The sequence below is a fragment of the Phocoena sinus genome, chromosome 12 (assembly GCF_008692025.1).
Source record: "Phocoena sinus isolate mPhoSin1 chromosome 12, mPhoSin1.pri, whole genome shotgun sequence".
NCBI classification, from domain to species: domain Eukaryota; kingdom Metazoa; phylum Chordata; class Mammalia; order Artiodactyla; family Phocoenidae; genus Phocoena; species Phocoena sinus.
This window is the reverse complement of record NC_045774.1, coordinates 18822291-18849613: the sequence shown is the minus strand read 5'-3', so window position 1 is coordinate 18849613 and position 27323 is coordinate 18822291. Positions and strand designations below refer to the sequence as shown.

The 27323-nt window shown below is 41.0% G+C and overlaps 1 protein-coding gene across 2 annotated transcripts in view; it reads left to right on the top strand.

Annotated features, from left to right (window-relative positions):
- GRM1 (glutamate metabotropic receptor 1) overlaps positions 1-19788 on the top strand; it is a 365040-nt gene extending 345252 nt beyond the window's left edge. Inside the window, exon 8 of one of the 2 annotated variants that reach the window (XM_032651301.1) lies at positions 18013-19788. In XM_032651301.1, coding sequence (XP_032507192.1) covers positions 18013-18937 — 925 coding nt within the window. In that variant the 3' untranslated portion in view covers positions 18938-19788. Of the gene's footprint in view, positions 1-10493; positions 10555-18012 lie in introns of those variants that run through there. The other variant, XM_032651302.1, reaches the window with a different exon arrangement.
- The last annotated feature ends 7535 nt before the right edge of the window (positions 19789-27323 follow it).

The window sequence follows — 27323 nt, the reverse complement described above, 5'->3', positions numbered from 1 at the left end:
TTCTTGTGGGTATATGCCTAGCAGTGGAATTACTGGATGATAAGGCAGGTGTATGTTTAACTTATTAGAAACTGCCAAAGAGATCTCCACAGTGATTTTGTCATTTCACACTCCTACCAAGAATGTATGAGATCCATTTTCTGTTGATGGTCTTTTACATGATAGCCATTCTAATGGGTGTGTAGTAGTACTTAATTATAGTTTTAATTTGCATTTTCCTGATGATGATGATCTTGAGATCAGGGATTTTAAGATCCTGAGTCCTCACCGTTTACTTCATTTCTTCATTCTTTAAATATCTTTAACTCCTATTTTGATTCCTCATTGCTATGAGACTACCTAAAACTGCACTGATTTTCAGCAGCTTTCTGCTTAGCTTTGTATCCTGTGCTTTGTGCAGCCTAAAGTTTGCAAAAATTTCTAAAGGAAACCCACCAAGTGGTGGTGTCACTTTTCTTGACCTCCTTCTCTTCAGGGTCTTGGCTCCTCAAGTCCTGGCTACCTCGGAAGACCTGAACTCAAATTTTTGTGTCTGTAGCCCTGTAAATATTTGTTTTTCTTGCTTCTTTACCTCTTACTTAAGGCCCTCTGCCTGGACTCTCAATCTGCTCTTCTGTATTCAAGAATCATCAAATGTCCCAATGAGAAAAATAGCTTGAAGATTATCTGCTTACCTCTCTGAAGTTCTCTTGTTTCTGACTTATTGGTCCCTTGGATTCTGGCTGCCGTGACAGCATCCCAATGTCTTTAAATGGTTTTTAAAAATATTTTGTCTGTTTTTTTTCTAGTTGTTCTCAGTGGGAGAGCTGGTTTACCCCAAGGAATTACATCTTAGCTGGACACAGAAGTCCTCTTATACCAGTTTTACTATCTCCCCTTCCTCTTTCTCAATAGGTTATGATACGACCAAGATTTCTTTTACGGCTATGGTGACTGTACTTCTAATACTGTGAAAGAAATTCTATGATAATTGCCTATCAGTTTCTCTTCAGGTTTGCTGGGTGGTGACATAGGGATATTAATGCCTCTGCTTAAACAGAAGTGGTGGCATAAAATAAATTTTAGTGAAAACATATATCTAATATTAGTGCTTTAGCCAAGAATATTAAAAGCCTCACAAAGTTCTCAAGTGATCTAAGTCCTTTTTTGTTATCATGAATTTTAAGCTTCTTACCAAAGGAATAATTTTTTTTTAATTTTAATTTATATACTTTCATGATTATAGGTCAATAAGGAATCCACTTTTCAGATTTTATTTCATTATAGAATATATTTGATAAAGATACATACAAACAGAATCATCCTTAATACATATTGTTTACTGGTGCCCGGCATTTCCACAGCAGGCTGGAGATGTAGTAAAAAATGCTTCCCAATGTTCAGCTTCATCGGCCACTCTAAATCTTTTTGCAGAACATCCTGAGGTGAAGACTTTAGTTTTTGGCAAGTTGTTTTCAGAATCTCTTTCTCTCCCCCTCTGTGATAAATCAGAGCAAAATAATAAAAAGACTCACTTTGGCAGTTTGGCACCTAAAGTTTATCTGGAAACATAACAGGGTATTTTTTTTTCCTTTTACGTAACTTAAGTTGTATTTTTTTTTCTAATTTTGAGCTTTTACTTTCTCATTAATAAAGATGCTTATATGTGAGAATGAACATTGAAAATATACATACAGTAAAATGTTTATTTACAGTATAAAGACTAAATTTACTACAAAATTTTGAATTAAGACTTCAGTACATATAAAATATTAGTATAATTTCCCAAATTCTGTAATTTATATTTGATATTTCTCCTTAGTAGCTCCTCATATATTTTAATATATATTTAGAATTTTTACTTTAATTTTTTTTCAGCAAAAAAAAATATATATTCACAACTCCCATATAATACCTTAGTTTATTGGGGTAAAGCTAAAAGGAGAGGGAATTTTACCTCTGAATTATATATTATAAATTTCTTTTTGTAATAACAGTTACTGCTTATTTTTCATATTTTAAAAAATGATAAATATTAATTGTGGGGAATTTGGAAAAAATAGGAAAACACAAAACAGCTAATAAAAATTATCTACAATTCTACCAATACACAGAGAAAAACCATTAACATATTTATGTATAGTCTAGTTTTTGCACACACAAATACATATACACATTATTTTTACTACTTTATTTTGACAATTAATTTAGGAATTAGTAACAAAAATAATAAGTGCTTTTGATAGTCCTGCAATTACCAAAGTGATAAAGAAGCTCAGGGCTATTTCTGTATTATTTTCATATTAGGAATATTTCTTCATTCTGTTTTGTTTATTCAGTCACTTGTTCAACATTTACTGTAAATAGATGACCACATGTCTCGTTGTATGCCCAGGAAAGTCCCAGTTTATGGCTTTTGTCATGACATAATTTTTAAGAGCACTTCCTTCACTCTTAAAAGTAATCAGTTTGCATGAGAAATTACATGGTTTCCTTTTATTTCCAAGAACTGAGGTAGGTAAAAGGGGGATAAACTAGCAAGCAATGGTAAATCATCCATGGATCCTGCCCTCCAGAAACTATGGCTTGCCTACTGTTGAAGATAAGAATTAACTTATATAATAAGAAGTGAAAAGGATCACAGGAGAGAGGCAAAGATATAATGTACATTGCAGTGTGGTCAAGAACTTGATAAACATTTTAGAATTCCTGAAGGAAATGTGTGCAGAATGTTGTGAAGAATAAGAATATTTAGGTTTAGAAAACAGGTATGAAAGACAAAAGCTATCTTTTTTTCAGCATCAGGGAGCTGCTGAAGTGACAGGGATTAGTGAGAACTAAAATATCAGAAATGGGAGAACTGAGAAGTGAGCAGATGATCTGCAGATGCTTTTCCCTGGAGGCATTTGCCAACTCCAGGCTCTGGCAAAAGGACGAGTATCCAGACTTGGCCCAAGCAGAGTGTCAGTGGAGGGTGGAGAGAAGACAGAAGAGATCTTGTAGTCACTGGAGGCTGAAGTGATAAAATAAAAGGCATGAGAGGCTTCAATACATGTCCAGCTTCTCCCTCAAAACATCTGCTGAGGGGCTTCCCTGGTGGCGCAGTGGTTGAGAGTCCGCCTGCCGATGCAGGGGACACGGATTCATGCCCCGGTCCGGGAAGATACCACATGCCGCGGAGCGGCTAGGCCCGTGAGCCATGGCAGCTGAGCCTGCGCGTCCGAAGCCTGTGCTCCGCAGCGGGAGAGGCCACAACAGTGAGAGGCCTGCGTACCTCAAAAAAAAAAAAACAAAACAAAAAAAAAACCCATCTGCTGATGTTTGCAGTTGGCTGGATCAGAAAGGTTAAAAGATAAGCCCAACACCTCTGACATGGAGAGTCCATTTTCATGGAGCCTTTCAATGGCTGAGGAGACAGGCTAGAAAACACTTTTAGCAATCACCTGAATCTGCACTGACAAGATTGGAGACTCAAAGTTCTCAAACACCTGATACAGGTTCCCTGTTAAGACACGTGCCTAATTCTGAAGTTGTGTGTGGTGGCAGACCAAAAATCTAAACTAAAAATCTTCGAAAAGCCAGCCAGAATATCCCACAGTCTCTCAATGCTGAGGAGATAAAGACCCATCAAGTGAGCTGTACTAGTGCACAGCCAGATGCTCTGTTAAAAGTCTTGAAGCGATATACCCTTCTCCCTACAGTAGACTGACTCCTATACAAACTGCAAAACAACTTTGCTCAGCTCAGTTTCTGACTGGATTGAGTTGATCTTTCCCATTCTACTTAGCAGAAAAAGTGGCAAAGTAACTCTGGTAGAGATAACCTAGAACCTCTAGAACCTCTACAGAATCTTATTTTATATATTTATAATGTCTTATCTGATATAAAATGTGTTTAGGCATGGAAGAGTTAGAAACATATAACAACAACAACAAAAAAAAAGGGAAACAGACAATAGAAACAGTCCCACAGGTGGTACACTGATCACTGTTGCTAGATGTTAGAAAACTGAATCATCATTCTGAGCATTGACAAAGAAAAGACTCATCCATTGGGCTTGTGTTTTCTGTTTGAACTTTATCTCAGAGGAATTAAATAGTTGATAAGAATAAGTTCTTCTTTTAAAAAGAAATCTAGTCGACAAATACAGAAGGGATGATAGAAAGATAATAACATCATTTATTAGTTTTGTAATAAAATAATTGATCTATATAATGTCATCAATTACTGCTAAAACCATTAGATGAAAGATTGATGGGGAGTTTTATAATGTGTACATCAGGCTGACAACATCTAAACCCACTGATCAATCTTAATATGACTAATAGAAAACACAATTTATGTGCTTCTCTGTGTGGTATAACAGAAAGAAAACTCTGCCTCCAACAAACTATTCTTCCCATACAATTAATCATGAAGCTGATCAAGACTTCAGATCTAACTATCAAATCATAGGCAACATAAGGAACAGAGAAACATGTTAAATGACACTACAAGGACTCAATCTGTAAAATCTATAATCTGCATGTTTCTTCAACAAATAAATAGCAAGCAAAAAGGAGGAGGGAACATCTACAGATTAAAAAAGACTTATAAGACTCATCAACAAAATACAATGTGCAGCTCTTATTGGGATGATGTGAAAATCAAGAGTAAAATAAATATACATGAGACAATCAGGGAAATTCAAATATCATCTATTTAATATCAAATATTTAATATCAAGTATTAAGGAATCACTATTAATGTATTTTAAGTGTGACCATTTTTTTCCTTTTATTATAAAAATGTGTACTTATATTGTAGAAATATATACTAAATTCTTTATGGATGGAATGACATAATGTTTTAAAATAAATAAATGGCAGGTATAGATGAAATAAGATTCACAAATATATTGATTATTATTGAAGCTGGGTAATAGGGATATGGGGGTTCATTTTAGCATTGTTTCCATGTTTATATATTTAAAATAATTTTCATAATAGTTTTAAAGATGTCTGAAAAATGAACTGAATTGGAAAGAATAGTAGGAATTCTCACATACCAGTGTAAATTCTGCAAGCATTTTGTAGAGCAATTTGGCAATACATAAGAAAGACAAATGTGCATTCACCACAATCCATCAATTCTGCTTCTTGGTCCACCCCACAGAAAAGCTCTCTCATATGTGTACAAAGAGATATAACCAAGCATGTTTACTGCAGTATTGCTTAAAATAGCAGTATGTAGGAAACAACCTAAATGGCCATCAGTAGGAGAATTGATTATATTATTGATAGTGTGGTATTTATTCAATTTAGTTTAAGTGAATGAACTAGAGCTATATCTATTAACATAATACTATGCAAAAGGGCAAATTGCTGAATGGAAATATAGTGTGATGCTATGGATATGAAATCTAATAACATGCTAAACACTACCACATTATTTATTAACACATATGACTATACATGTAAAAGTATTAGCATATGCCAACTGATGATATATACCAAATTTTCTCTTGAAAAGGAGAGGATTAGTATTAAGAATAATATACAGAGGACTTCAAACATATCCCTAATGTTTTCTGAAGGAAAGGAAACTTAATAAGACAAAATGTTAATATTTGACAAATCTGTGATGGTAATTGAATTGAATTTTATTAAATTGTTCTCTATAGCATCTCACTTAGAAATCCTTACAATTAAGGATTTTAAAATAGAGAAATATTTCATACTGCATTGTGTTTATATAAAGAGCCTTACTGTACTATGTTAGGTGTGCATGTATTAAAAGGAAGAGTGGAACAATTACCATTTACAGCGGGCCTATATATACAGTCAGAGCTCCATTTTCCACTCTGATGAATGAATGTTGAGAAATTAGTATTTAAATTCAGATAATAGAAAGAATGCATTTGGCTTTGGAAAGCAATCAGAGGCACAAATTATCCTATTTATTTATAACAACAGGAAAGGTAGATATTTCTGCTAAAATGGTCTTGAGTGGTTGCCATCAATCTTTATGATTACTTTGGACAGCTGCCACATTATTTCCATGGTGATGATCTGGAATTGTATAGACCATTTTATCTCTGCTAAAAGTCTCACCTCCAGACCTGTCATAGACATGCAACTTCAGATACAGAGAGCTAACCTGACTGTACCTAGTTTTACCGGCTCCTGACATATCCACTCAATGTCTCTAATGTTGCTGGCAAAAAAAAATTGCAAGAGAGAAAACTATTTTCTAATTTCTTAGTTTTCTTAGAAAGCTATTTCCTTAGTTTCTAGTAGAAAATATTTTTCTCCTAGAAGCTATTGAAATTCTTGAATAAGGAAGTGGTTAAAATCCATAAGTAAAATGAAGTGAAGTTGGAGATACTATGAATTAGTCTAACCTAAATACACACTGAGATTTAAAACATCAGTCTTTTGTCTGTGCCTTTGCTCCTCCAATAGAGTTGTCTTAAGCTGGGATAGCATTTTGCTATTTGGAAGCATTTTTACATGTACTATTTCATCAATCCTTCTTTATGGGTGAAAAACTGAGTCTGAAAGAGGCAAATACTCAGTTGGAGACTAGCTGGTCTCCTGAATCCTTGTCCTGTGAGCTTATTGCTACACTATAAGGAGTAAAACTCGTCTGTAACAACTTCTCAAGTTCACATAAAGAATCATTCTTAGCATAGAAACCAATGTAGGGGTGACTAGCTGTAAAGCAAATAACACACAAAAGCAAAGTCATATGGCACCAAGTACACTCAAAGACAGATAGTCTCTTATACAAAGAAAGGTTATTTGGACAATGGGAATAGATGGGAGAAGGTATGCATACACCAAGAAGGGATTTGAAAGAAAGAAAGAAAGGGAGGGAGGGAGGGAGGGAGGGAGGAAGAAAGGAAGAAAGAAAGGGGAAGAGAGAGAGAGAGAGAGGGAGGAAGGGAGGAAAGAAGGGAGGGAGGGAGGAAAAAGGAAGGAAGGGGGAAAGAGAAGAAAGAAAGAAAAAAAGCTTTGCATTTTCAGAAGAAATTGAAGATGAATCTTTCTAACTAAACTTCTGGGGTTTCATTAAATCCACAGTTTCTGCCAAAAGATTCAGCACAGATTTGGGACTTATATTTGACAAGCCCACATATGCTGCATTTTCCCTCCAAGCTTTTACTCTGGCTTGCGGACTCTGGGGTTGGTTGAATATATGGTTCTATGGTTGTTAAAAATACCCCAAAGTCCAGCTCCTTCTCTCAGATTTAATGCAGTTGATAAAATGGCCACTCTGGAATCAGATTTTTCGGGTCTTGACCTGTAACCTTTAATAATCCTCTTCTTTCATAAAAGTAAGATCTGTATGCATAGGTCATTTGCATTTCACTTCAACACAAAGTCAGAGACTAAAGAAATGGAACCATGAAGGAGATGCTGTAATTTTTTTCAACTATTTCAATCAATAGTTAAAGATGGCTCTGGGATTGCTTGGAGTTACTATGTGAAATTTGGCTGTCAATATGGTTGAAACCCCCAAAGCAATCACAGAACTGTCCATAACTGCAAGAGTATTTCCAAGTCAGCTACAGAGGCCACAGAGCTTCCTGCCCCAGTCCCCAGGAGACACAAATGCTGAGCTGTCCCTCATGCCACACTGTGTGCACCTATGCTAATGTCAGCAGAACAAGTCTCTGAGCTGTCAAGACGTTTCCCCATGGTTTTTATCATCCATCATCTGTACATTCCAGCAGACAGGACCAGCTGTATCAATTGCACGGCCCAGTGCAAAATGAAAACCCGTAGCCCCTGGTTGAAAACATAGAGGGAAAAATGTTAAAGGCACTAAAATATAAAGCCCTTTCCTTTCTTCTACCGTCTCTCTGTAGACCTGTCATGTTGGTTTCTTATTTGCCACGGAACGCTGTACTCCCTTGCGGGGGATACTTGACGAGCAAGCACAGACCCTGCCAGGCGCGGCAGCTAGCCACTCAGTGACTCCGCACACACGCTCAGGCTGCCAGGTTCCCCTCCAGCCAGTCACTGGGTAGATGCCACGGAGAAACTGAACCAGGCATCTCCCCTTTCCAGGTGCCTCCTGCCCCAGCCCATGGTAGACCGGCAACCCTCAAGGGTATCGCAACAACAGTACAGGGACGGGCAAGGTACATGCACGGAGGATGAGCGAGAGGCTCACCCCTGCCGTGTTCCTCACCAAATGCACAGTGGACCTGCCAGTTCAAGGAGGAGTTGGCCACGGCCATCAGCTGCCTTGAAATGTTATTGGGCATGGGCACCTGATCCTGATCTGATCTTCCCACACCTGTTCCCACAGACCCCTGGCAGGGGAGGAGGGTGACCGTGATCATTAGGCAGGGGTGGGCAGTGGGAGGCTGGATGGGCTCTGGTCCCCAAGGGGGGGTGGGGGTGGGGTGCAAGGAACAAGAAACTGAAAACCTGTCCAGCGAGGCAGTATCATGCTTGAGGTGAGGCTCTAAACCCCCAGTGCATGCTCCGTTTCCACATGGAACATCACTTACAAAACACAAATTAAGTGATAAAATGATTACAAGTATCAAAAGGATGACCACAGAGCACTAAACCCTGAATACAGGGCCCTTCTGATAAGAGACCCACCGTGTGTCTGTATTGGTCATGGGGACAGGAAGCCAGCCCTGCCAGGGTCCTGGCTTCCCAGCACCACTGGACCAGGCCACATACAGACATTATCTAAAGGAGAATTAATTGGAGGATTCAAGGGGATGCAGGCAGTTTAGCAAGCCAAAGCCAAGTGCTTTGAGTGTATTTTCTGCCTTCTTTCATGAGAAATGAAGTTGCTTTAACATTAGTTTACAGGTGAAATGCCCTTTTCTACCAGTAACTTCATTATATATTCAAACAGCATATTTTTATTCCTGGGCATCTACTACTAATGTTTTCATTGTTTTCATGATCTTTGTAATTTCAGGTGGGCATATTAAATGTCATGTTACTTTGCCTCATTCAGTAACAAACATTATCTCTTTGTCTAATTTTCTTAAGTAAATTGATTTTTGTAGTGGTACTAAAATTATACCAAGGTGTTTCAAGTTCTTAACTCTGGATGAGGACTTCAGATTGTTCTGGGTAGATCATGTACTTTCAAATGGTTTACCGAATGGTCCAAACTTGATGGAAATATACATATTGATCAATTTTATTTTTTCTCCTTCACCTTCAACTGTGCTATGAAAAATCTTTTTTCTCACCTTCTGCATTCATACTAGATTCCTTGCTTTCAGGTATTAAAAAGATATTCCACTGTATTCTTGTTTCAAACCTCAAATTCACATCTCTCCTTTCCAGAACAATGTTAGGCTTCAACCTGAAAGACTTGGACTAGGAAGGGACGTGGTCCGCTCCTGAAATATCTCTGCCTCTTCCCTCTTCTGAATTTCCCTTTTTCTGCTTGCTTTGATGGGAAAAAGAGATAGGAGAGTTGACAAAGGTCTTTGACTTGCCTGGAGCTGTTGTGGTCCTCTTCTGATTAACAATGGATAATTGTCACCAGGATCTTGGGGTAGGTGGCCCACGGATGATTGACAGAACATTTGTGAGTTTCTAGAAAGCCCTATAGGGGCTTCATGACTGTGACCTTATCCACACCACTCACAGCACCTGCTGACGGTTCATCTTTAGCATCTTGTTCCTCAAATTCTCTTCTATGATTGGCTGCCCTCTTATGTGGAGTGTCACTAAGATGACTTTATCCCACCACCTAATAAAGTGGGAAACTCATGTGTCTTTAACTTGTGTGAAACCCACGTATCCTCACTCCAACAGATGCTGGAAAGGCCACCTGCACATGGCCACCTGCACATGGCCGCCCCATCATCCTGGTCATGTCAAGTCAGGGCTCTTATCCCCTTACCACACACACACTCTGTGCTGTACAAGGAGACATCCAACCAGGGAATGAGATGACGTTCTCCCCTGGTGGGAGGCTTGCCCAATCTCTTGCCACTTCCCCTCTTTCCACCACAACATACATTCCGTCTTATGAGGGCCAAGAGATACATGTGACTTTATGCTAAGTGACAGCACTGCTTTTATGATAACATAATATAGAGTAAAATTAGCACTACAAGTCACAGTGTAAGACATAAACCCAGGAGCATCCCTTAAGAGGGATGGTGAGTGGGAAGATTTAGGTGGAGTCCGCTGCCTCCAAGAATAAAGGAAAGTGTCAAGAGTGGAGGGAAGAGAGCCAATTTGGGATAGACACATACACAGCTGAGAAAGCATCTGCCGCTTGGGAAGAGACGGTCCCACAAGGTAAAAGAAAGAATGCACTCCACTGACGTGACTTTCAGAATTGGGCCTGGCAGTAAGAAACAGCTGGGCAACACAAGGAAGATCCAGGATGTGCAGGTGCAGGTTATGTGGAGAAAGGCTCAGGAGCCAAGCTAGGCCCTACCCCAGCCCTGGCACCGCCCAAGTGGTGTGATCGCCATCTCTAGTTACGTGTATAACCGCTCACTCACTGGGTATCTTTTTCTTTTCCATCTTCAGGAAGAGGCAGCCAGAATTCTCGCCCACCAGACAGTGTCCGTCGGCACATGTGCAGCTTTGAAAACCCACACACTGCAGTGAATGTGTAAGAGAAGCTGCATGGAAAAAATAGTGGTTTGCCCCTTGCTTTCTCTCTCCTGGGTTTTCCTACTTTCTAACCTGGAAACAGATGTGGTGCATGCCATCAAGAACGAGGAACCATTTACGTGCCATGGTTTGCACGACTGCCTTAATTTGATCGTCCATTGTTCTTAAAAGGACACTGTCAAGCTGTTAGTCTTTTTGCTTTTTTATGTTTTGATGCAAGAGGCAACATTTTTTTCCCATTCTAGAGATTCACTTTTGTTTGTGACTCCCACTCACAAACTTGAAAGTGAATTTTCCCCCTTCACAAATTTGTTAGCTTCTCCTTGGCAAACAGAGCTCTTTCTTTTGTTTTCTTTCTTTGCCTTTTTTTTTTTTTTGCTGCTACACAAATATTTTATATGATCCTGTCTGCATTAAGGTAAAAGCCATGATTTGAACTTATGGAAGGATTCCATAATGTCAGTTTGACGAGGTGAACACCAGCCTTTGCTGGGTGCCTCCTATGCCCTGGGGAGCACAAAGCAAAAGTTCTGTGAGTCCCACAAAAAGTGAGTTTTGCAAAAACAAACAAACAAACAAACAAAAAGGAAAGTAGCTATTTCCCCAGAACTTTAGTGCTTTTATCAGATTTTCTCCATCTGATAAAACCGGTGCATGTTTGGTCCAATTTTTGACCTTTAGATCTTGACAGTGTCTCTTTAAGTCAACAAAAGAACATAGACCATGTTCAATTCATTGTGCACGGAGTCTGTGGTCATCTTCAGCTGTTCCTTTACAGCCCTTCAAACTCCTGGGAGAGTCAAAGGTACACATTCCTGCAGCAGGAGGGAGCTCACTGATGAGGTGTCTGTGGCTTGAATAGCTCTTCAGATGAGAAGAGCCCAATTTGTTCAAATGTTTGCTACTGAACCTGGCTGTGGAGCCTGGTGAATGGGGCCCTAGCGTCGCTTCTCTTCACTCAGTGGAGTGCATTGGGAAGTCGTGTTCTGACATTCCCTGGAAAGGCTCCAATAGAAAGTGTGTGGTCTCGGTCAAATCGTACTGACTCTTGGAGGGAAAAATAATTGGTGGCTGGGAGGACTCTGCACATCTAGATCACAGCCACTCTAGTCTGCTCGGATGCATTCTCTGTAATTCTCCCGAGTCAAAAAGCATTGAGTGTTTCTTGCACCAAGGGTTGAGTCTGACCAAGAACACAGGAAGGACATCCTGATTATGACAGCTGCTGGCTGCCTGTCAAAAGGGATTTATGGGACTAGTAGATGTGCTTGTCATGTCATGACAGCAGGGCCAGAGAGAGAAGAGAGTCACTTAACATTTCATGACTTAAAGGTGAGTGCCTAAAAGCAAAAACAAAGGCTGAATGTGGGTCCATCATTGGTAGGTGACAAAAAATAATGCAACAGTCAGCAAAGCTAACAGGTTGGTTGTAAAGAACTTTTGAAATAAGATCTACTCAAGCTTTCTGGAGATAGTAAAGGATCAGGAGAAGATTGGTAGCTTCCAAGCTGTGCACCATAGACTGAGACTGACTATTTTTAGCCTCGGTTGTTCCTGCGGGGGGGAAAAAAAAAGATATGTTCTTTTTGTGACCTTCGGTTTCCACAGCTTTTATGAACAAGCAAGGCAAAGGGACTAGTGATAGAAATAAAGCAGCCTACTGGATCATTATGGTCTGCCTAGATCTCTCCTGCCTCTGAGGAGTAATCCCTGCAGGGCAATGCAACTGCCCTATACTTCCAGGGAAAATGTGAGGACTCAAGTATTGCTGAAGAGCATCCAAAGACTTGCTATTAAAATTATAGGTCTGGGGGCTTCCCTGGTGGTGCAGTGGTTGAGAGTCCGCCTGCCGATGCAGGGGACACGGGTTCGTGCCCAGGTCCGGGAAGATCCCACATGCAGCGGAGCGGCTGGGCCCGTGAGCCATGGCCGCTGAGCCTGCGCGTCCGAAGCCTGTGCTCTGCAACGGGAGAGGCCACAACGGTGAGAGGCCCGCATACCGCAAAAAAAAAAAAAAAATTATAGGTCTGGAAGCATGGAGCATAGAAAAAAATGATAATGCTTGACCTGAACTTTCTTCAAAAGGAACATAATTAGGTTCATCTGTACCTCCTGGAGGAATATAATTACACCTGGTATACCTCTGCTAAAACAATGCTGCTGTACCAATATGATGTCATAAATAAACTTTGGCACCAGAATTTCTTTCCTCAGCCAGCAATCATCATTAGGTTGAGCCGAAGGCCATTCAACATGTACTTAGAAAACGTTTAGTAACCGTCAGAATTCTACGCTTTAGTTTGAAATAGATTTGTCAATTTTCTCAAGATAGTAGACCCTACACGCGGACACAGTCTATGGGCTCTTACATACTTTATTGATGCGGTAATTTCATTTGTGGATGTCTTTTTCTTTATTAATTCATTGGAGAAAGCACAAGGCTTAATAAAGGCAAACTGATTTTCTTTATGTTGTCTTTTATCCTGAATCATATAACTTTAGGATATTCATTGTGATTGATCTAAAGATTCTAAAAGGAGGACTGTATATTTAGACTTTGTGATATTGTATATTTCAGCAAGCCAAATGGTTTTCTGATTAGCTTATGATGAGGTTAGAATCAAAGAGGAGAGGGATAAAATTCACAATGCCATTTAAGATTTAATATCATCAGAAACTACCATGTTCTCATGATATCGAAAAGCGTTTGTCTTCACCAACACATTCAGAGATTCTCTACCTTATAAGACGTGGTGATTCAATAAGGTGAGAGATTTTAAATATGTTCAGATAAGCTTCCAAAGATATATAGATATATATATATACTGAATATATATACACAGAATATATACTAAATATGCATATTTTTTCTGGAAAGCTTTCAAGAAGGGAAACTGGAGTCAGTGGGAGTTCTTTGTGTTGAAGACTAACTTGGGGTTGCCTGGGAAAACAGGAGTCTGACTCAAATGGTTTCAAATCGTCCTATGCCTGATGTGCTACAAGAATCACTGTTCAAACTGCACTGCATTCTGGTACCAGCTTTGCTGAAGCAGGTGGAGGTGAGATACCTGGACAGGGCAGCTCTGGCATCCCTTCTGAAGTGTCTCAGGGCAACACCACCTCCTCCTTGAAAGGCCAGATGTCCCAGTCGTAGCTGTAGGGCCACAGCAGAACTGTCTGCAAGCCTGTGGCTGTAGCTTGTTTACTTGGTGAGCCATTCTCTCCACGCTGTGACCCAATGGCATTTCCTGTTTCTATTTTCATTTTCAAAGAAAACAAATGCTACCCTCCTCAGATTCCAAGGAGCGAGACTTCCCTCCTCTTGGGAAGGTCTTTCCTTGTCTGGGCTCTCTGGATGCCATCCTTACGTCTGTTGTGCAGCTATTAAGCCTAGTGGCAAAGACTTGCATTGGACATAATGGAGACCGGTGTTGTGCAAGCTTCCCCCTCAGGCAGCTTGTGCAGGATGCGTCCCTTCTGATCTCAAACATCCACCCACTGTTATTCCCATTTTAGACATCTCTGGAGCAGAGAGCAGTGTACTTTGCAGATGTAACTAGGACTTACCGAAACAAATAAAACAGACAGGATCACTCTGAATGCCAAAGGTAAACTAATCTGAAAAAAAAAAAGATACTCTAATCTGTTTACACCACCCACTTCCAACTCTTCTCTAAAGTGCTGTAAATATTGGGTTTTCTGTTTGGGGGGGATTGTGATACTTATCTAAGGAAAGAAAAACCAAAGCAAGATCCCAAGCCTGCTGGAGCTGGAGCTGGAGCCGCTGCCCTCTCCCCACTCAGCTCTACAGGACTCAGTGCGCATCATCCTCCATATCTCTAGCCCCTCCTAGGCCTCACAGCGATTTCCTCCAATCACTGCAATATCAGCAAATATATTTAGCTACTCGAGGTATTTACTCCAAACACTACTGCATTTGATCTTCAAATATAAGATTGTTCAGTCTGATGTCTGTCTTTTGAAGTCAGAGCAAGAAAGGTCGGGTGCTTTGTGACAATTTTGTGGTGTTTCTAAACCAGGTTGCTTTTCCTAAGATTAGGGAACCAAGTAAAATTAAATAATAGAATGAAGAAGCTGATGGCTGGAACACAATGTATTAAAGTTATCCGGTTTCAATAAAAGTCTTATTTCATAATAATATTGCATCCTTATAACACATTTATTCCTTTTTGCTGCCCCATATTTTATAAATTTTTCTCTTCTTAATATCACAGCAATGGGTTCTCCACCTTTTCAAATAGGATAATCACTTTCACACGAAAATTGTTATTAAACCTTCACCTGAATCTGTGACGGTAATTGTACCTTTATTAGTGGCCACTTGAACACAAAACATGAAAAAAGGCTTCTCAGAACTTAGTTACACTTATATCTAGAAGTACCATTTATCATAACAGCATTTTGCATTTAAAAATAGCAGCCCATAATCTACAAAAACATAATATTGATTCAGCCTAAAAACAATGCTCTAATATACATGTAGATTCATGGACCATTCAAGCTATCTGTGAACCATAGGTTAAAAATAACTAATCTAGAAAGACCAAAGTTTATACCCTGTGATGCAGTTTCTATGAGATGGTGCCTTTCCTCCACTCTGGTTTTTAGGAAGCAATTTTGTCCTTGAAAAAAAAAGGTTAATCTAATTTTCTTAATCTGATAAATTCCCTAGGGCATTATAACTGTTTCCTAATTAAACAGCACTTTACAGAAAATCTAGAGCAAGACTCTGAGGGGAATGAAAGCTGCTAATTTTGACAGCCAGGGTGAAAATCTTCCATCACAAGAATAAAATTGCTATTGGATTAAATAGGACTAAATTGTGATCATATCTGTCTGCAAGATGATTAATAATGCCTTTTACATGATTGAAAAAGAGGCTCATATAGGACCCCTGGACAAGGTAGAAAACTACCCATGTGAGGGAGCCAGAGAGTGAACTAAGTCCCAGCAGTACAAGGTTACCTTTTTTTGCTGGCATATATGGAGACTGGGCAATGTTTCATTTGGATATCTAAGCCTACTTATTGAATTAGGTCAGACTAGCTCTCAAGGGAATTGGTTTTTAAAACACACACACACACACACACACACACACACACACACACACACACACCCCTAAATGACACAAGCAGCCTTTTAGTTTAGTGATTTTCTTAATGAGCATGGAGAGGCAAGCATCTGGAGAAGGAAAAAGTGTTTCCATTGCAATTGAAAGGGATGCAAAGCATTGCGGTTGGAAATTACACTAAAGCATATTTATGCAAGGCGAGAGGCAACTGGGCAGCCTTATACTTTCTGGAAGAGGCATACTAAATGCATAAGGAGAGAAAAAGTTTGAGTAGAGTGAGAGATGGAGGAAACTGAGAAAGGTGAAAGTGGGAGGCGAGCTTGCCTAGAATTTCAAACTCAGAAGAGGAGCTGTGGGTTCTGGTCTTGCCTTTGGCTGGTTGACGCTCTTGCCAGAACACCACCGGCTCATTCTTTAGTTTGCTCGCCTCAGGAGAGAGTCAGCTATTCTAACAAGAGAGTGTAGAGGTTGATAAGTCGGTAATTTCACATTTAGAAGCAGATATACATTCTTAGAGATTATATTAAGCCTACGTTTGAGTGAAATATTAATTTTGATATAGTATTTTGGAGATGAGATTTTTCTTGGACTATTAAAAATACAGCATAGATTATCAGATATATGGAGGAACTGCCTTCTTCCCAAATAATGAGAAAAATTTACCTGTTATATCTATTTTTAAACTTTTATATCCAGAATTTTCTATAATTGATATCAGACTTTCAACACAAATCTGTATTTATTTGACTCACTTCACTTTCAGGATTATAAAATTTGAAATGTCAAAACACTACCTTCATCATAAATGTGGAACTCACATATAATTTTTGAAGTAGTCATTCTTGTATTTTCAAAATGATTAAATAAACCATTATGCTAACTATTGATCATTTCCTACATTTTTCCAAACAAAAGAATCTGATATGAAATAGTCTATTTCACATATCCACCTAAGAAACAAATACTCATTTTCCCTCTTCCTTTTAATGTCAAAAATGTGTCATTATTGTGCTACTTTCTCTGTTGTTTTCATGGACACAAAGAAAAAGCAAACTCCTGAAAAAAAAAAAAGAAGAAGAAAATGATTTCCCTATTTAAGTATTAACACTATTGTTATTAATAGTATGCTATGTTAAAGTACCACCATCTGCTAAAAATTATACAGAAAATAAACCAAGTCCGAAAGTAAGACCAGAATTATTAGAACAGACAGAATAGAATTTGTAGTATATGCACCCAGTACATCTCATTTTTTTTTTCCTTCAGAGATATATTCTATTTGGTTGGTTTTATGGGGATCCCATGAAAATGAAAATTGGTAAGTGTGGAGGATTGCTGCTTCCCTAAGACTTTTCTTCACCAATGCTCAATGAGGAAAAGGCCCCAGAGAAGTCTGGTCTCAGTAACTTCTGCTTTGTCTGAATCTTAATTTTGTCACATTTGCATCAAACTATGCGAGAAGACTAAAGCAGGATATAGGTATTTGTATTTTTCTGGGCCTTCCAGTTCTGTCTCTTTCAAACACGCCTCATTAAATCCTGCCAGGGTGAAAATCCCAAACTAGCTGCTGTGTGAATTGTGATCCACTGTCTGTGTCAGGAATAATACTTTGAAATAAAAAGAAAGCCGAAAGTTAGGAAACTCAAGTGAAGCATGGGTCTGGGTTTTTCTGTCATCTCCTTTTTTTCTCTTCTGTACAGATGCCATGTGCATAATCATGCCACCCCTGTTAACACAGGAAATACCCGCATATCAGAATGGGCAACTGAGAGGATGTCTTTTATAACTTCACAGGACAATGAGAGTAGCCTTATCCGTGTGTTTTAATTTGTTCCAGGGACTAAGAAAGGGAGGCAATAGCTATGGTCATTATGCTCTGTTGTTCATGTGTAACTAAGATTTTACTTTTAATTTGTTTCCTCCATCAATTTTGGAATCTTTCAAAGGCTTGTACTGAGCAACAATTTTATCGTTGCCTTGGAGTGTGTGTGTATGTGTGTGGGTGTGTGTGTAATAGCTGTGAAATCATAGACCTAAATGAAAAGAGCTGCTTCTACAACAAGCTGGCTCTTCTCCCCCACAACTTTTCTCAAGGTCAAAATGTCCTACCTGGTCTTGAGGTGGATGGAATCCCAGGTTGCTTCAGAGGCAACCTGTGGTCACTGCAGATTTTGGTGTTGGATGTATAATAACGAGAGGGTAGGGGTGTGGAGGACAAGCATACATACCGTCGAGGGGGGAGTCAAATTGCTTTGAGCTGGGCTAACAAATGTTTTATATGTATGTCACCCTGTGTGCATGATATATCTGCAAATAAACCCATCTCTATTTTATTCATAGTTTTAATGGCAAGTCTGTGTCATGGTCTGAACCAGGTGGAAGACAGGTGCCCAAAGGACAGCACATGTGGCACCGCCTCTCTGTGCACGTGAAGACCAACGAGACGGCCTGCAACCAAACAGCCGTCATCAAACCCCTCACTAAAAGTTACCAAGGCTCCGGCAAGAGCCTGACCTTTTCCGATACCAGCACCAAGACCCTTTACAGCGTGGAAGAGGAGGGCGCCCGGCCGATCGGCTTCAGCCCGCCCAGCAGTCCTTCTATGGTGGTGCACCGACGCGTGCCGACCGCGGTGGTGAGCACCCCGCCTCTGCCGCCCCACCTGACCGCAGAGGAGACCCCCCTCTTCCTGGCCGACCCGGCTGTCCCCAGGGGCTTGCCCCCTCCCCTCCAGCAGCCGCCGCCGCCGCCGCCAGCGCAGAAATCCCTCTTGGACCAGCTGCAGGGAGTGGTCAACAATTTCAGCACCGGGATCCCGGATTTCAACTCGGTGCTCGCAGTCCCCGGGGCTCCGGGGAACGGGGTGCGGCCCCTCTTCCCGCCCCCGGCGCCGCCGCAGCACCTGCGGATGCTGCCCCTGCAGCTGAGCACCTTCGGGGAGGAGCCCGTCTCCCCGTCGGCCGAGGACGACGACGAGGACGACAGCGAGAGGTTCAGGCTCCTGCAGGAGTACTTGTACGAGCGGGAAGGGAACACGGAGGAAGACGACCTGGGGGAGGAGGGAGAGGAGCTGCGGGCGGCCAGCAAACCAACTCCGGAGGACTCGCCGGCCCTGACGCCCCCGTCCCCCTTCCGCGACTCGGCGGCCTCGGGCAGCTCGGCGCCCAGCTCCCCCGTGTCCGAGTCGGTGCTCTGCACCCCTCCCAACGCGACCTACGCCTCTGTCATCCTGAGGGACTATAAGCAAAGCTCTTCCACCCTGTAGGGAGGGGGTGTCCACAGGGGAAAGCAGGAGGGGTCGGGGGCACCAGCACCTCCGGAGACTTGCAGAAGGCTGGGGGAGACGCGGAGGCTGGAGGTGAAGTCGGGGGCAGGGAAGAGATCGCGGCTGCCGTCTTAGCAAGGCCCGCGCGAGAGACGCGGGACTCTGCCAGCAAAAAGCGATCCAGGCTAAGATTCTGATTCTTGAATTACTCAAAAGCCTTCTCTGGGAAGAAAGGGAATTCTGACAAAGCACAATCCCATATAGTATGTAACTTGAATCACAAGAATGAACAAAATCAATCAACATAATCTCTTCGGACCATTGTGCATAGATATACATGCCCACACCCTTGGCCCGTGTGGAAGGGGACAGCCCGGGAGGACCGCCCAGTTGAATCATTAGCTCGTCGTCACGGTATTCCCAGCGAGCATGGTGGAGTCAGACAGAGCAGGTGGGTGAAGGAGGGGCAGGCGTGGAACCGCCCGGAGAACAGTGATGGACAGCAGCTCATTTCTCTCAAGCCCTTCTCCCTACTGGGCCCACAGACCCCTGGTCTTCGGGACACTTGGGAACTGGCCCCAAAAGGGGCCTCTGCTCTCCGACTGCACCCCATCCAGTGCCAGCCTTGCTGTCACACTTGGAGAAAGGTGTGTGGATACCTTGCTGCTTTGTGATTTCTCTCTATTTAGAAAATAGGAATAAGGGCAAAATTATCACCAAAAAGCATTTCATCAGGAGTGCTAAGGGAGGGCGGAATGAGAAGCAAGACAGTGCATAAGCTTGGGGCTTTGAACAAAATCAGTCAGCAAAAATCAGCTTCCCATAACTGATGCTCGCTTACTGGTGATTTCAGAAGTCCAGACAAGAGATTGTTTTGACAGTGGCAGAAGACTTTCTGTGGATTAACTTGTGTGCCAAGGGGGCTCTCCTTTGCCCTTACGTTAAAGAGAACAAACCATGTCGCAAAATTGTTACCTTCCATTTACTGTAGCAAATAATACTTACCAGTTGAACTTCTAAGATGCATTATGTGTATTTGGTGCCATTGTTTCTATGTGCTACAGAAACAAATCCATCTTTGAACTCAATGGTGTACTCATAGCAACTATTATTGGTTTAAATGACAATTAATTCTTTCTAATTGTCACTGAAGTCCCTGTAACTAGCAAGTGAATGTGTTCTTGTGTCCTTATAATACCTGTGACAATGAAATTTGTGCAAAGTAATGTCAATCTAACTGCAACGAGAAGATTGTCTTCCGATATAGTGTAGATATATTTATGTTCCAAATAACATTTTATATACCATTGCCATCGGTATTTACAGGAGCTCTTTGAAGGTTTGACTGCTTTGGTCCAATGTTTTTCATATGCTGCTCAGATGGTCCCTCTTCTTCTAAGAGAGAACTTATTTTTCAGATATTTTATGATGTGGAAATATGTTATTAATGAAGAGGTTTGAAAATTTGTTATACTAAAAGTTCGCAGAAACTGTGGGTAACAATAAAAAGGTACGTTTTATAAACTTGCACACATCATTATTAAAACATAAGATTGGAATGGCAGTATTTACATTATTTCAGATTTCTTTAGGGTTTGTTTGTTTTCTTAATTTTCCACAGCTTCTTAAGCTTTATGTGCTTAAGGCATATACTAACTTCTAAGTCTGGTCATGATTTCCCAAATTATTTATTCATCACTTGTTGATCTCTTTTAATTTTTATTTCCACGTTCTTTTATTCCTATATTTTCACTCATAACTTGTCTTTTTATTTTTGTTCTTTGCGGTGTATACTATCCACATACATGTAATCCAGTTGTTTCGTTTTTGCTCCCCCTTTTTCTCCCCAATAAAAGAGATTTTTCTTGCTGTTTCGATTTCTTGTATTACTTGGGAATGAATCTTACCCCCTTAAGTATCTTTGTTTATGCTTTATGTTCAGTCGTGTTTAATATGCTTCCTTCATGTTGAAGCTGCTGATTTCTCAGCCAAAATGTATCTTAGACTCTTTAAATACTCACTGCATCATTTGTTCAGAATTTAACATCCACTCCAATGTTTGAGGCTCGTATTTCTTATGTCTTCCCATATTCTACTGCCAAGTTTAGTCAGTTTTATATCAAGAATAGACTGCCTTTCCTTTTAAAAAATTACTTTATTACACCTTTGGTAGAAAGACCTCATGACTGAAACATGGATTTCAGTTCCATATTTTCACTGTCATGAAGCAGAATGAGGAAAATGGATGGTTCCAATGCTTAATATATGGTCTACTAACTGGCAAAATAGCAAGGGAAAGTATACTATCTATTATTAGTGAAACAGGTTTTTTATCTTAATGCCACTGACATATGTTCTTAAGATCAGGACTTGTGCATTCAGATACTTTTAAAGTAAGACTAGATCAGGAAAACTGCTTCTACTATTCAAATACTATGTCAGTTTGTCCTGAGGTTTTAGTCTGAGACATTTGGTGAACACATTCAACACCAGTCACATTATTACTCTGAATGCCTACTATTATCATGATTAAAAGTTTTCCTGAATAGAGTACTAGCTCTTAAATTATCATCGTTCAAAATTGGAAATATATACATACATACCCTATAAGAAAAGGACAGAAACTTTCCACCTTAATGTATGTGCTTATACAAATTGTATAGCTCTTGTAAAAGTGTTTTCCTTTGGCTTGTTACTGTCTGTTGTCAAATATCTTGATACTGCTGTATAATAAATATTTTCTATTTATTAAATGTGTATGTTCCCTCTCTCTACTTTGTAAGAGTGACAACAATAGAAACAGACTGACTGGTATAAGAAATAATTTCAATGGTTTTGTTTGCTCAGCACGTGTCTTCTAGGTGAAAGCTGGAGATGACCACACAAAGTCTACCGACCAGGTAAGTGACAAAGTAGAGGATAATTTGATCATGAGCAAGCCTGTATCTCTAACTCTAACGTTTAAAATGAAATCCAGAATTTAACTTTTCAGTGTTGTGGCAGACATTGTCATCTACCTTTTATGATAGAATACGTGAGGCTTGACAAACTCCTGCATCTCCAGCAGAGATTTAGAGACAGAGGCATCTGAAGGCTCCATCTTTGTTTCATTTGTGCCCCACACAGATTTTCTTCCCTTGGTTCACGCTCTAGGGGCACCTGGTTTCTTACCTTGTTGATATCCTCCTGCTTATCCCAAGTTCCATTCCCTTATATTTCAATGGAGACATCACTGGTCCCCAGAACAAGGGAGCGTCTTTTATTCACATCTCTAGATAAGATGCCTACAAAGTAAGGCATCTACCAAGTGTCATTCAAAGAGGAAACTTGGTGGTACCAGGGCCACATCCATGAGAGTGTGGTGCATTTAGATGGAAAGAGCAGCCTCTATCCAGGAAGGCTGATGTTGAAGAAATTACCAGAATCAGGAGCTGAGACACCAGGGGTTTCTTCATTGTGCCCAGAAAATAGAATGAGAAGTTATGAAATGGGGGCTTGGTCTCATGAAGAAAACCCATGAGAGAGAAAATGAGAAACAAAGAACAGGGGGAAAAAAGAAACAAGAAAAAAAATGAAAATATTTCAGGTGTGCTGTCCAAAGAAACACCCATATACCATGGTGGGTCATAAGGGCCTCCACTTGGAAAGTCCGGAAGCTGCATCACAATGGAGACATTTGGAAAAGTTGAAATTGGGATCCAGATACCACGAACATTGTATGAGGAACTGCCCCAATAATTTCTATCCTGAGAAGCAATCAAAGAGAGTGGAAACAACATTTTTTAACCTACTCTGTGCCAGAAATTTTGCAGGTCTTTTGCTTTCCTTCTCCTTTAATCTTCCCAGTACTACTGCCACAAGGAATACCTTAGAGAACTGAAATAACGTGCCCAAAGTCTCTTAGCTAGTAAGTGGCTCAATGGGGAATCGACCCCCATCCTAAGCCAGCACAGAGCCTATGAACTCGTGTTCTTCTCCAGAGCCCAGGATACTATGTAGGAGTTTGTGTCTGTTGTGACTGCTCCCCATTTTGTATTCGCATAGTATTTTGTACACATCCCAGATTACATTATAACTTACATGTCTCTTTCCCTGAATAGATTTTCAGCTCCTTTTTGCTTTCTAATACCTGATTTCTGAGGCTTCAAGGCAAATCAGACACTCAGTAAATGTCTGTTGAGAAAGTAAATGAGTATTGTAACACCATATAGTTCTCCCAGCCCAGTTCTCTGCAGATTTGCTCCAAGATCCTTATGGGGTCCAGAGCCCTGTATTTCTACCTACCGGTCCTAAATCTGCCAACAGGAACAACACATGTTTTCATCATGAAAAACAAGCTCTACTTGTGTGGCATCAGAGAGAGCTGTCCCACTGGGCAGCAGGTCTGCTTTGCCTGCAGAAGAGGGTGGCAATACCCAGTATCCACTGAGCCCAGCCAGAGGTCTGGCAAGGCAGTGCTCGGTGTGGGAAACAGCGTCCTCTGCAGGAGAATTGCAGGTAAGACACAGACTGCTGAAGAAGGCACCAGTTAAAGTGAGGACAAATAAGTCATCCATGGGAAAAGCATGGGCTGGGGGTTCCTTCCTCACAGAAGTACATCCCTTTAGACAAAGTAAAAGGCTAACCCGGTCACCAAGGCTTGGGAGAACATGGGAGAAAAGGAGAGCTTAGGTAGGGATTTGAAGTAGTGATGCTATTAAACTGGAAACTGGCTTGATTTTCCCAGGGTAGCTGGAGAAGCAATGCTTATAGATTAATAGACAAGGAAAAAAAGCTTAAGAATGAGGATAACAAAAAGTGACAAGAAAACTAATCATAGAAGTATAGAGCTGGAAGTAAATTTAGAAAGAAGTCACTTAAGCTCTCACCTCAGTGAGGATTCTATTCCCTTGTGTCCTGCTCTTCTTCCCGTGTCAGGCAGGGACCAAGTGAGAAGCCATCGCTATCTGGGGTAGGACAGCAGGAGGGACTGGGGGTAACAAGGCCAACTGCCAGCAGTTATGCAAAGAGAGAGAGCAGGTGGCCCTGGATCCTGGAAAAGCAAGTCCGAAACTATGTTGTTAATACCCAAAGTTGGCCGGGAAACAGAACTACGGTGCAAATCCAGAATGAAGGTCTCTAGGGAACCAGAAAAACTACGAGGTAGGACCAGCAAGGTATGCAACAGGATGGCAGTCTGATGGAATTGCAGAGACAAAATGCTATTGACTGAAATGAGCTTTTGGTGAGAATCACAGAGGCTTGTGTGACCTGTTTTATTTTAAGGGATGGAATGGCTTTAGATGACTTTTGCCCTCTGCCTAAGTATTTCCAGGGACTAGGATCTTGCATTAGTTAAGGAAACGCTCTAATTGTTAGAAAATTCTTCATTTTCCAGGGTCAAAATTTCCTTTTCTCTAACTTTTGTCCAATCAGAGTTCTGCCTTCTGGAGAAAGATGAAACACATTTAGTCCACTGTGCACAGGACTTCCCTTCAGCCACCTGGGTACAGTGACTATGCCGTCAGTTAGTGGTTTATTCTCCGAGCCAAACTGCTTTACTTTCCTTAACTGTTAGCTTTGTCATTAGGTTCCTAAACTACTAATCAGGTTACAGTCATTTTCCAATTTTGGAATATCTTTTTTTAAATGTTGCATCCAGGGGCTTCCCTGGTGGCGCAGTGGTTGAGAGCCCGCCTTCCGATGCAGGGGACACGGGTTCGTGCCCCGGTCCGGGAGGATCCCACGTGCCGCGGAGCGGCTGGGCCCGTGAGCCATGGCCGCTGAGCCTGCGCGTCCGGAGCCTGTGCTCTGCAACGGGAGAGGCCACAGCAGTGAGAGGCCACCGTACCACAAAAAAAAAAAAAAAAGTTGCATCCAGAACAGGACAGATACATTGACTCTTTTGAACCATTATTCTAGTATTGCTACCTAGTATAGTGTTCATTTTGTTAGCAGTCCTGCCACATTTTGAGCTCACACTTAGCTCTGAGACAGCTGTAACGCTTAAGCCATTTTCATGTGAACTGCAGGAAATAGATATGAATGAAGATATGTTTTTAGGTTGCATTTTCCCTGGAACAGACCCTGACAGGAGGATTTGAATGCAAATGTGTACTGGGGAAGTGATCCCTGGAAGAACTAGTAGGAGAGTGGGGAAATGAGGCAGCCAATATGGCTGCATTGCTGGACTCAGTCCTGCTGGAGTCTCTGGGAGACGGTAGAGAACATGACTCAACTGTCTCCATTCCCCAAAGAACAAGGGAGTTGGGAGCATTGAATCACCAATTCCTGTCATGGTTAAGGACTGCTGGGGAGGGAGGTGCATGTCGATTCCAAGTGCTTCCAGTGTGTCTCACATGCAGGCTCCTATCTCCAGAGATAGCCTTCAGGCAAAGAATCGCAGATGCTGGCCATTGGAAACAAGAGTTGGCCTATGTGGGGAAGGTGAGTGTCAAGATTGGGCAGGGCACCAACAGTACCTGCTATAGGTATGATATGGAGATGATGATGGATAGACAGATAGACAGGTAGATAGATAGGAAGCAAGCAGATAACATACATGCCCACAAACACAGATACTGGTACAGATAAGAATATGAGAACAAGAACTGCAGAAGGCAAGGCAAAGGTGTACTGAAGGACTTGAAGTGAGAACAAATGCTTCTGGAATCAGCCAGAATACTGTTTTTTTTATAGCAAAGGAAAATCACAAAAGAAAGTTTAAGTGTGACTGTGCTTTAAATAAATTTGTTCCCAGCCCCTGGGTTATTTCTTTGCAATGATTTCTTAAATTGTGTCATTTTTTCTATTAAAAAATAAATTGCATGGTAGAAACTTAGAGAATTAAAGAAAGAAAAGCAGCTATCGTCACATCAGCCAAATATTAACATTACAGATATTTTGATTTTACCTTCCAGTGATTCTCACGTAAGTAAATCTGTTCTTAAGAGTTAGGATCATCTTTCATTGATATCTTTTGTTTCTCTGCTTTTTTTTATTTAGCAATATGACTTAAGCAAGGATTTCCACTTGATCCGAGCTAAGGAATCACCTGCTCACGGAGTTGGGCAAAGTTCCCAGTCCCCATGGACCTGAATCCAGGAAACTTCTGGGTTCCCATCTGAGGTTCACATATACAGTGAATTCCAATATACAGCAGCATAGCTGATAGGGCAGGTTACGGAGAGGCACAATAGATGACCTGAAAGAGAAAACAAAGGCATGAGTAAGGCAAATGGAACCTGGGCAAGAATCAGCCACAGGGCTGGAGCAGACAGGGGCAGTGATTATGCCCATCAGAACCTAGCGCACTTGGCAATGGAAGGGCTCTGTGGCTCAATGGTAAGAATGGATCTCTAGGGGCTAACGAGTCTTCCAGCCCCCTCCCCCAACCCCTACATATACGAGTTAGAAGAAGCCACAAGAAGGGGCAGGGATCTCCTTGTAAGCCAGCAGGAAAGATAAGTGATGGAGATCATGAGGGTCAGAGCCCCAGTTTTGGGACAGCCGAGCAGAGGGCTGGCCAGCCTGTGGCAGTTTAGTGAAACGGTACAAGGGACATCAGTAACAAATCAGGAGCAGGCAGTACTGAGCTTTTAGCAACAGCAAGGAAGAGAGCCTCAAAAGATGGTAGAGGTCAAAGCTGGGGCAGGGCCACTATGTGGGCAGTCCGACCCAGGAAAAGATGTGGATAAATGGCTGTGGAGAGGTGTAGGGAACAGCAACAGGGGCGAGTAAAGTAACTGCAGGCAGCAGCCAAAACAGATGACAAAGCAGCAGCTGAAACAGAGGAAGGCAGAGGTGCAGGCAGTGCACAAATTATATCAGAGTCGATGCTCTCCCTTCAACGACCCAACAGAATTTAGAAATGCCATCGTATTTGCCATGTAGCAGGCAGGGAGTCAGGATAAATCATTAAAGTGACCTACTTAGTATTCACAAGCAGCTCATAAAACATTTCTTACTGACATCGACAAAGATACTCTATAGACTTTATTATATGTGCACCTTGCAATTTATTTAACCATTCTCCTATTAGACACTTAGATTGTTTATAACTTGTTGAGCCCTGCAAATAATACGAGGAATTATTTCACACCAAAGACTTTTTCTATATATAATATTCCTTTAGGCTGGTTTCCAATAATGTATTATCAGTTATTTGATTATAATTATTTCTTCCCTCCCAAACAATATGCATTTTACATCACGTTTAACTTTGTAACATCCTTTGAGGTAGGGCATATTCTCATTTTGTAAATGAGAAAACTACAGCTCAAAAAAGATGAAGTAACTTGCCTAAAATTGCAAAGCTAGTGGGATATCCATAGAGATGGCAGCACATTTCCTGGGTTCCAAAGCTCACACTCTGAACCACCATACTCTGCTGAGAATTACACTGAAT